This window comes from Oncorhynchus tshawytscha, linkage group LG13 (assembly GCF_018296145.1).
Source record: "Oncorhynchus tshawytscha isolate Ot180627B linkage group LG13, Otsh_v2.0, whole genome shotgun sequence".
NCBI classification, from domain to species: domain Eukaryota; kingdom Metazoa; phylum Chordata; class Actinopteri; order Salmoniformes; family Salmonidae; genus Oncorhynchus; species Oncorhynchus tshawytscha.
Window position 1 is genome coordinate 14,616,892 of NC_056441.1, and position 10,812 is coordinate 14,627,703.

The window sequence follows — 10,812 nt, forward strand, 5'->3', positions numbered from 1 at the left end:
ACTCTCCTTAAAGCGGAGTACCTACCTGACAGACAGCAGGACAGTATAGGGGAAACTCTCCTTAAAGCTGAGTACCTACCTGACAGACATCAAGACAGTATAGGGGAAACTCTCCTTAAAGCTGAGTACCTACCTGACAGACAGCAGGACAGTATAGGGGAAACTCTCCTTAAAGCTGAGTACCTACCTGACAGACAGCAGGACAGTATTAGGGAAACTCTCCTTAAAGCTGAGTACCTACCTGACAGACAGCAGGACAGTATTAGGGAAACTCTCCTTAAAGCTGAGTACCTACCTGACAGACAGCATCAGAGTCAAGTGCCTCTGTCTTTTTAAGTGCAGAACAGACACCAAATACTTATATGTCTACATATACAGTGCCTTGCAAAAGTATTCGGCCCCCTTGAACTTTGCGACCTTTTGCCACATTTCAGGCTTCAAACATAAAGATATAAAACTGTATTTTTTTGTGAAGAATCAACAACAAGTGGGACACAATCATGAAGTGGAACGACATTTATTGGATATTTCAAACTTTTTTAACAAATCAAAAACTGAAAAATTGGGCGTGCAAAATTATTCAGCCCCTTTACTTTCAGTGCAGCAAACTCTCTCCAGAAGTACAGTGAGGATCTCTGAATGATCCAATGTTGACCTAAATGACTAATGATGATAAATACAATCCACCTGTGTGTAATCAAGTCTCCGTATAAATGCACCTGCACTGTGATAGTCTCAGAGGTCCGTTAAAAGCGCAGAGAGCATCATGAAGAACAAGGAACACACCAGGCAGGTCCGAGATACTGTTGTGAAGAAGTTTAAAGCCGGATTTGGTACAGAGATTTCCCAAGCTTTAAACATCCCAAGGAGCACTGTGCAAGCGATAATATTGAAATGGAAGGAGTATCAGACCACTGCAAATCTACTAAGACCTGGCCGTCCCTCTAAACTTTCAGCTCATACAAGGAGAAGACTGATCAGAGATGCAGCCAAGAGGCCCATGATCACTCTGGATGAACTGCAGAGATCTACAGCTGAGGTGGGAGACTCTGTCCATAGGACAACAATCAGTCGTATATTGCACAAATCTGGCCTTTATGGAAGAGTGGCAAGAAGAAAGCCATTTCTTAAAGATATCCATAAAAAGTGTTGTTTAAAGTTTGCCACAAGCCACCTGGGAGACACACCAAACATGTGGAAGAAGGTGCTCTGGTCAGATGAAACCAAAATTGAACTTTTTGGCAACAATGCAAAAGTTATGTTTGGCGTAAAAGCAACACAGCCCATCACCCTGAACACAGCCCATCCCCACTGTCAAACACGGTGGTGGCAGCATCATGGTTTGGGCCTGCTTTTCTTCAGCAGGGACAGGGAAGATGGTTAAAATTGATGGGAAGATGGATGGAGCCAAATACAGGACCATTCTGGAAGAAAACCTGATGGAGTCTGCAAAAGACCTGAGACTGGGACGGAGATTTGTCTTCCAACAAGACAATGATCCAAAACATAAAGCAAAATCTACAATGGAATGGTTCAAAAATAAACATATCCAGGTGTTAGAATGGCCAAGTCAAAGTCCAGACCTGAATCCAATCGAGAATCTGTGGAAAGAACTGAAAACTGCTGTTCACAAATGCTCTCCATCCAACCTCACTGAGCTCGAGCTGTTTTGCAAGGAGGAATGGGAAAAAATGTCAGTCTTTCGATGTGCAAAACTGATAGAGACATACCCCAAGCGACTTACAGCTGTAATCGCAGCAAAAGGTGGCGCTACAAAGTATTAACTTAAGGGGGCTGAATAATTTTGCACGCCCAATTTTTCAGTTTTTGATTTGTTAAAAAAGTTTGAAATATCCAATAATTGTCGTTCCACTTCATGATTGTGTCCCACTTGTTGTTGATTCTTCACAAAAAAATACAGTTTTATATCTTTATGTTTGAAGCCTGAAATGTGGCAAAAGGTTGCAAAGTTCAAGGGGGCCGAATACTTTCGCAAGGCACTGTAAGTCAGCACAAGCAAGATGGATACACATACCATTATGTTGTATGCATGTTAAAAATGACATGTTATGTGTACCAAAAATGCATCTAAAAGCCTTTAAACTTGATTTTCTTAGTCAGTTAGCTGAGAAATGAATGATGAATGGGAGTGAATTGGAGATGAGCGTCAGATGGCTGTGTTTTATCTCCAACAGCTGAGGAAACAGAAACAAAACAACAACCCATAAAATAAGACAATCTGAGCAGCATTCTGTCTGGAGGCTAGATATCTTCCTACCTCCCTTCCTTTATTTCTCTCTCTCTCTCTACCTCTCTCTCTACCTCTCTCTCTCTCTACCTCTCTCTCTACCTCTCTCTCTACCTCTCTCTCTACCTCTCTCTACCTCTCTCTCTACCTCTCTCTCTACCTCTACCTCTCTCTCTACCTCTCTCTACCTCTACCTCTCTCTCTACCTCTCTCTCTACCTCTCTCTCTACCTCTCTCTCTACCTCTCTCTCTACCTCTCTCTCTACCTTTCTCTCTACCTCTCTCTCGCTCTACCTCTCTCTCTCTACCTCTCTCTACCTCTCTCTACCTCTCTCTCTCTCTCTCTCTCTCTCTACCTCTCTCTCTACCTCTCTCTCTACCTCTCTCTCTACCTCTCTCTACTACCTCTCTCTCTACCTCTACCTCTACCTCTCTCTCTACCTCTCTCTCTACCTCTCTCTACCTCTCTCTCTACCTCTCTCTCTCCTCTACCTCTCTCTCTACCTCTCTCTCTACCTCTCTCTACCTCTCTCTCTACCTCTCTCTCTCTCTACCTCTCTCTCTCTACCTCTCTCTCTCTCTACTCTCTCTCTCTACCTCTCTCTACCTCTCTCTCTACCTCTCTCTCTACCTCTCTCTCTCTCTCTACCTCTCTCTCTCCTCTCTCTCTACCTCTCTCTCTACCTCTCTCTCTCTCTACCTCTCTCTCTCCTCTCTCTCTCTCTACCTCTCTCTACCTCTCTCTACCTCTCTCTCTCTACCTCTCTCTCTACCTCTCTCTCTACCTCTCTCTCTACTCTCTCTCCTCTCTCTCTCTCTCCTCTCTCTCTACCTCTCCTCTCTCTCCTCCTCTCTCTACTCTCTCTCTCTACTCTCTCTCTCTCCTCTCTCTCTCTACCTCTCTCTCTCTCTCTCTCTCTACCTCTCTCTCTCTACCTCTCTCTCTACCTCTCTCTACCTCCTCTCTCTACCTCTCTCTACCTCTCCTCTACCTCTCTCTCTACCTCTCTCTACCTCTCTCTCTACCTCTCTCTCTACCTCTACCTCTCTCTCTACCTCTCTCTCTACCTCTCTCTCTACCTCTCTACTAGACACAACACAGCCACTCCATACAGACCAGCACCAGCCAGCCTCCCTGCTGCCAAATGTCTATTCTCAGCAATTAGGATTTTGACTGTGCCGCCCATGCGTGGGCCAGCCTAGCTCTGCTCTGCCAGGGACGTGCCTAGGCGGGGCAAGAGCTGGCACGGTGGGTAGAGAATAAAGCGAAAGGTCTTGCTCTATGGGAGCCCTGCCCACAGTGCTCAGGCGTGCCAGCTGCCCAGCAGGCGATAGCACCCCAGTGCCAGGGCTTCAGTAACGCATGATAGCATCACTCACCTGACCTGATTCAGGTGCCACTTTCACTGTCTGTGTCTAACTGTCTATATGGGATAGTGTTAGGCTTTTGGTGTTTGGTGTTGCAGCCTATAGAAAACAGCATCAATATGATTTGGGTGGTTCTGGTCTATACAGTACGTACAGAATGTAGATGTATAGTGTCTGTTTCACAGGTTTGTAGGTATTCTATGCTGGTCCTTTCCTCCCTCATCATACACTGATTTGCTTTTGATTTTATCCACTGATCTAGGCATTAAACGCTGGTTTTCTCTCTCTCTCTCTCCATAGATAAGTTCTGGTACTGTCGACTGTCTCCGAACCATAAAGTCCTGCACTACGGAGATCTGGAGGAGAGCCCTCAGGGAGAGGTGCCCCATGACTCTCTACAGGAAAAATGTGAGTAGTAGCAACACCAGTACTGCTCTGGGTCAAACAAACTGTCAGTTTTCCTTTAAAAAGAGACAACTGACACTTGCTAAATAAGATGGTGGTTGTTGTTGACATTGTTAGTAGTTGATGCAGCATGTCAACAGAACTGTGATATGTGGTTTTCTAACCTAGCTATCTTCAGATGAATGCACTAACTTGTAAGTCACTCTGGCTAAGAGTGTCTACTGAATGACTAAAATGTACTGTAAACTAACTGATGATGAGGAGGGTAAAATTATGTTTTCCTTGATGTTGCCGTTCCTCTCCTCCTCTTCCTCCTCCTCCCATAGTACCCGTGGCCGACATGAAAGCGGTGGTCACTGGTAAGGATTGTCCTCACATGAAGGAGAAGGGATCTCTGAAGCAGAACAAGGTGAGTGTATCCACAGTATGCCAGCGTATCTGTGTCTTATATAACAGTATGTCAGCGTATCTGTGTCTTGTATAACAGTATATCAGCGTATCTGTGTCTTATATAACAGTATATCAGCGTATCTGTGTCTTATATAACAGTATGTCAGCGTATCTGTGTCTTATATAACAGCATGTCAGCGTATCTGTGTCTTATATAACAGCATGTCAGCGTATCTGTGTCTTATATAACAGTATGTCAGCGTATCTGTGACTTATAACAGTATGTCAGCGTATCTGTGTCTTATATAACAGTATATAACAGTATGTCAGCGTATCTGTGTCTTATATAACAGCATGTCAGCGTATCTGTGTCTTATATAACAGCATGTCAGCGTATCTGTGTCTTATATAACAGTATGTCAGTGTATCTGTGTCTTATATAACAGTATCTGTCAGTGTGCCTGTGTCCTATAAACTCAGCAAAAAAAGAAATGTCCTCTCACTGTCAACTGCGTTTATTTTCAGCAAACTTAACATGTGTAAATATTTTTATGAACATAACAAGATTCAACAACTCAGACATAAACTGAACAAGTTCCACAGACATGTGACTAACATAAATGGAAGATTGTGTACCTGAACAAAGGAGGGGTCAAAATCAAAAGTGACAGTCAGTATCTGGTGTGGCCACCAGCTGCATTAAGTGCATCATTTCCTCATGGACTGCACCAGATTTGCCATCTCACTTAGGTAACATCTCACTTAGGACACTAAAGAGGCCTTTCTACTGACACCAAAATAATCTCCTCATGGACTGCACCAGATTTGCCAATTTTGCCAGATGTTACCGAGTGAGATGTTACGCCACTCTTTCACCAAGGCACCTGCAAGTTCCCGGACATTTCTGGGGGGAATGGCCCTAGCCCTCACCCTCCTATCCAACAGGTTCCAGACGTGCTCAATGGGATTGACATCCAGGCTCTTCGCTGGACATGGCAAAACACTGACATTCCTGTCTTGCAGGAAATCATGCACAGAACAAGCAGTATGGCTGGTGGCATTGTCTTGCTGAAGGGTCATGTCAGGATGAGCCTGCAGGAAGGGTACTACATGAGGGAGGATGTCTTCCCTGTAATGCACAGCGTTGAGATTGTCTGCAATGACAACAAGCTCAGTCCGATGATGCTGTGACACACCGCCCCAGACCATGACGGACCCTCCACCTCCAAATCGATCCCGCTCCAGAGTTCAGACCTCGGTGTAACGCTCATTCCTTCAACGATAAATGTGAATCCGACCATCACCCCTGGTGAGACAAAACCTTGACTCGTCAGTGAAGAGCACTTTTTGCCAGTCCTGTCTGGTCCAACGACGGTGGGTTTGTGCCCATAGGCGACTTGTTACCTGGTGAGGATCTGCCTTACAACAGGCCTACAAGCCCTCAGTCCAGCCTCTTTCAGCCTATTGCGGACAGTCTGAGCACTGATGGAGGGATTGTGCGTTCCTGGTGTAACTCGGGCAGTTGTTGTTGCCACCCTGTACCTGTCCCGCAGGTGTGATGTTTGGATGTACCGATCCTGTGCAGGTGTTGTTACATGTGGTCTGCCACTGCAAGGATGGTCAGCTGTCCGTCCTGTAGCACTGTCTTAGACGTCTCACAGTACAGACATTGCAATTTAACAAATTCTTATTTACAATGACGGCTTACCAGGGAACAGTGGGTTAACTGCCTTGTTCAGGGGCAGAACGACATATTTTTACCTTGTCAGCTCGGTGATTCAATCTAGCAACCTTTCGGTTACTGGCCCAACAGTCTAACCACTAGGTTACCTGCCACCTCATGCCTCCTTGCAGCATGCCTAAGGCACGTTCACGCAGATGAGCAGGGACCCTGGGCATCTTTCTTTTGGTGTTTTTTAGAGGCAGTAGAAATGCCTCTTTAATGTCCTAAGTTTTCATAATTGCCTACTGTCTGTAAACTGTTAGTGTCTTAACGACTGTTCCACAGGTGCATGTTCATTAATTGTTTATGGTTCATTGAACAAGCATGAAGATCTGTGAAGTTATTTGGATTTTTACGAATTATCTTTGAAAGACAGGGTCCTGAAAAAGGGACATTTCTTTTTTAGCTGAGTTTATTACTTTTTTAGCTGAGTGTCCGTCAGTGTGTCTATGACCGTACAGTATTTGTTAGTCTGGCTGTGTCTTATGACATTGTAAACTGGGTGGATCAAGCCCTGAACGCTGATTGGCTAACAGCCGTGGCATATCAGACGTTATACCACGGGTATGGCAAAACATTTATTCATTTATAATAACAATAAGGCACCTCCAGGGTCCGCGTTGCGTTGTGCCTAAGAACAGCCCTTAGCCGTGGTATATTGGACATATACCACACCCACTTGGGCCTTATTGCTTAAATATAGTATATGTCAGTGTATCTGTGTCTTATATGATAAAATAATAGCCAGCACAATATCAAGGAATATTAACCCACATTTAAGGTGGCTGTTGACATGTCAGCCTAGTTAAACCCAAATCCCTCGATCTTCTATGTATAGACATCTTAACCAAGATGAAATAATTGTTAGCCCTTCCTTTGAGCAGGTACGTAGGCCCAGCCTCTGTAGGTTCTCAGTACTGATTAGAAACCCATACATTCTGCTAACGCTGAATGATTAGGTCCTGCAAATATGTTCTGGAAGACAAAGGAGCACCGATTCTCTCTCACCTGGACCTTTATTACTTTGTTGGCGAATATGGTTTTCTGGAAGAATGGGCCTACATGGCTGTCTGACTGACTGGCTGTCTGACTGACTGGCTGTCTGACTGACTGACTGACTGGCTGTCTGTCTGACTGACTGGCTGTCTGACTGACTGGCTGTCTGACTGACTGGCTGGCTGACTGGCTGGCCGGCTGACTGGCTGGCTGGCTGACTGGCAGACTGTGTCCTAGGCCAAGTTTAGGCTGTATGAATGGGAACACGAGCAGAGTCCCCTCTCTGGGCCCGGGCAGAGCAGTCACAGACCTAGGCTGCATTTCAATATCTAGTGTTGGACAACAATATGTCTCAAAGTGCCTTTCTGTCCCCCAACCGTACCCCTGCTCGTACCCCGTACCCCTGCTCGATATGCTCCGTCCCCTGGCACCCAGCAGGTGGCGCCGGCACACGACAGCCAAGACATCTGGTGTTGGAGTGGCTGGGGAGGGAATGTGTTAGAGAGTCAAAGCGGGAGGGTCGCACACACTGGAGGAGAGGAGAGGAGCGGCTCATTAGCATGTTAGTGACAGTGCTACATTTGAACTCCCTCCTTTTCTCTCTCTCTCTTTCTCTCTCTCTCTCTCTACCTCTCTCTCTCTCTCCCCCTCCCCTTCCTCTTGCTCCCCCTCTCTCTCTCTCTCTCTCTCTCTCCCCCCTCCCCTTCCTCTTGCTCCCCCTCTCTCTCTCTCTCTCTCTCTCCCCTCCCCTTCCTCTTGCTCCCCCTCTCTCTCTCTCTCTCTCTCTCTTTCTCTCTCTCTCTCTCTACCTCTCTCTCTCTCTCTCCCCCTCCCCTTCCTCTTGCTCCCCCTCTCTCTCTCTCTCTCTCTCTCTCTCTCTCTCTCTCTCTCTCTCTCTCTCCCCCTCCCCTTCCTCTTGCACCCCCTCTCTCTCTCTCTCTCTCTCTCTCCCCCTCCCCTTCCTCTTGCTCCCCCTCTCTCTCTCTCTCTCTCTCTCTCTCTCCTCTCCCCCTCCCCTTCCTCTTGCTCCCCCTCTCTCTACCTCTCTTTCACTACAGGAGGTTCAGGAGCTGGCCTTCTCCGTCCTCTATGAGTCAGACGAGTATTTAAACTTCATCGCTCCGGACAAGCATGAGGTAAGCACTAGGCAGCTGGCACGGTCACCCAGCCAATGACAGCTTTCACAGATGGACTGAGAGGAAGTCAGTGGAGGTCGTCCATTCTCCAGCATGACATGGGACACTTCATGTTAATACACTGCTATGGGTGTGTGCAGGGGTGGGCGCGTTGTCTGTCTGACGTGTATGTACACGTACTTATCCTCTCCTGTCTCTCCTCAGTACTGTGTGTGGACGGACGGTCTGAACGCCCTCCTGGGGAAGGAGATGACCAGTGACTTCACCAAGTCAGACATGGACACCCTACTCTCCATGGAGATGAAGCTCCGCCTCCTCGACCTGGAGAACATCCAGATCCCAGAGGCCCCTCCCCCCATTCCCAAAGAACCTAGCAACTATGACTTTGTTTATGACTGCAACTAACTAACCAACCATTCAAAATAACTTAGCACCTGGACTGGACCAACCAACTCTCTTTTTTCTAAAACGGCAACTGGAAAAAATGGAAAATAAAAAAATTATGATGAAATGATGAGCGACAGAAAAAGGATTATATTGAACAATTTTCCTTCCTTCTTGCTAAACTTCCTTTTTTAATTAAAGGGTACGTTTTAATAGGTTTGCAGCACTTAATGACTTTTTGCGACCCACTGACTGAACCATCCCATCACCATGGAGACCAAACCAGGAAGCATCCATATGGGTCCTAAACCAGACATGCTCTTCTAACGGGCTCAATGGTCTCTAAACGTTGTTGTTTGGTCGTCACTCTCCAAGATGTCGTCACAGTGTTCCTCTCACCTTAAAACCTGCTCACTCTTCACTCCTTCACTGAAGCGTATGTCATTTGCTTGGGGTTTGTTGTTGAAAAGCTCTTTGATAAACGCTTGGATGTTTTGTTTTGTTGACTTTCGACAGGCCGTTGGATGTGAGATGGCTCATTTCATAAAGAGACTGTAAAGAGGTGTTGAGGGACGTTAAGTTTTTATCTCCAACAGTCTGGGTGTGTCCTAAATGGCACCCTATTCCCTCTATAGTGCATTAACTTTGACCAGGATTAAAAGAACTGCACTATATAGGGAATAAAGTAGTGTACTATGTAGGGAATGGGGTGCTATTTCAGACACAGAATCTGTTTTACATTTACGTGGCAATGTTAATGTGGCAAGGTAATGTACGTGGCAAGGTAATGTTTCTGAGAGGAAGAAAGGATCAAGTGTATTTAAGATGATGAAGTGTATATTTTGAGTTTTTCTCCCAGGTATCTTACGCCATACTTCACATACTGTCTTTAGACTGTTACAATAAGTGTGTTGTTCTAAAACCTGGCACTGTAATACAATATAGGAAACTGCCTCTGAAGTTCCTGAAGCCTTCTATCCCCATATCACGGCTGCTTTGAGCATACTGTGTACTCACACACTGGCTTAGCCCAAACAAACACACAACTTTAATAGCTACATGCTTCCTGAGACGTACACCTGTCTCTTTCCTCTATCTTGATACCGTTCGATCAGGCTCGATTGCGACTGCTGTAACATTCCGAAGCAATATTGAGCAAAATAAATAAATAAAGATCTTCGTTATGCTGATGGTGTAATGTAGTGATATTTGTGCTGCTGCCAAGTAGACAGTATTGGGGATGTTTGTGTTTTTAATAAAGGGAACTTGTTTTGTTTGCAAGATCTATGTGGCCGTCAAAATTTGGAGGTTCATGTACATTTTATTTAAAAGCGAATCATGAGTGGATATTTCTAATATGATTTATTATTTAATACCTTCAGATGTAATACCTTCGTATCTAGGTCTGAAAGCCCCTCAACCTGCTGTTTACATTAAAGATTTAAGGAAACTGACATCTCTTGTTGCATATTCTATTATTACTGTAAATATGATATTATTAGTTTTGTCTTTCTACCTGGTATGAGCTTTTGTTATTGTGTCCATGCCACCAAATCTCCTATCACTAAAAATACCAATACTGCATCACTTATTGTTGTGGCTTTCTATACAGCCGATTTAAAAAAAAAAAAAAACAGAACTGCTTGCATGTCATAGAGAGAGAGCGAGCGGAGAGAGAGGGCGAGCGGAGAGAGAGAGAGCGGAGAGAAAGCGGAGAGAGAGAGTGGAGAGAGAGGGAGAGAGAGCGGAGGGGAGGGAGAGAGAGCAGAGAGAGGAAGAGAGGCGGAGAGAGATGGAGAGAGAGGGGAGAGAGAGAGGAGAGAAAGCGGAGAGAGAGAGCGAGAGCAGAGAGAGGAAGAGAGAGCGAGAGAGATGGAGAGAGAGGAGAGAGAGAGCGGAGAGAGATGGAGAGAGAGGGAGAGAGAGCGGAGAGAGGAGGGAGAGAGAGGGCGAGCGGAGAGAGAGAGAGCGCGGAGAGAAAGCGGAGAGAGAGAGTGGAGAGAGAGCAGAGAGAGGAGGGAGAGGGAGGGAGAGAGAGCGGAGAGAGCGGAGAGAGAGAGTGGAGAGAGAGAGGGAGAGAGATGGAGAGAGATGGAGAGAGAGAGGAGAGAGAGCGGAGAGAGCGAGCGGAGAGAGAGGGCGAGCGGAGAGAGAGAGAGCGC

The 10,812-nt window shown here is 45.9% G+C and overlaps 1 protein-coding gene across 5 annotated transcripts in view; it reads left to right on the plus strand.

Moving 5' to 3' along the window:
• The window catches only part of LOC112247321 (engulfment and cell motility protein 1), a 179,790-nt gene extending 169,686 nt beyond the window's left edge, over positions 1 to 10,104 (plus strand). For all 5 annotated transcript variants that reach the window (XM_042295215.1, XM_042295218.1, XM_042295217.1 and 2 more), the window contains 4 exons: positions 3,917 to 4,024; positions 4,348 to 4,430; positions 8,189 to 8,266; positions 8,471 to 10,104. In XM_042295215.1, the coding sequence (XP_042151149.1) occupies positions 3,917 to 4,024; positions 4,348 to 4,430; positions 8,189 to 8,266; positions 8,471 to 8,671 (470 nt within the window). In that variant the 3' untranslated portion in view covers positions 8,672 to 10,104. The remainder of the gene's footprint in view (positions 1 to 3,916; positions 4,025 to 4,347; positions 4,431 to 8,188; positions 8,267 to 8,470) is intronic.
• Positions 10,105 to 10,812: the final 708 nt, after the last annotated feature.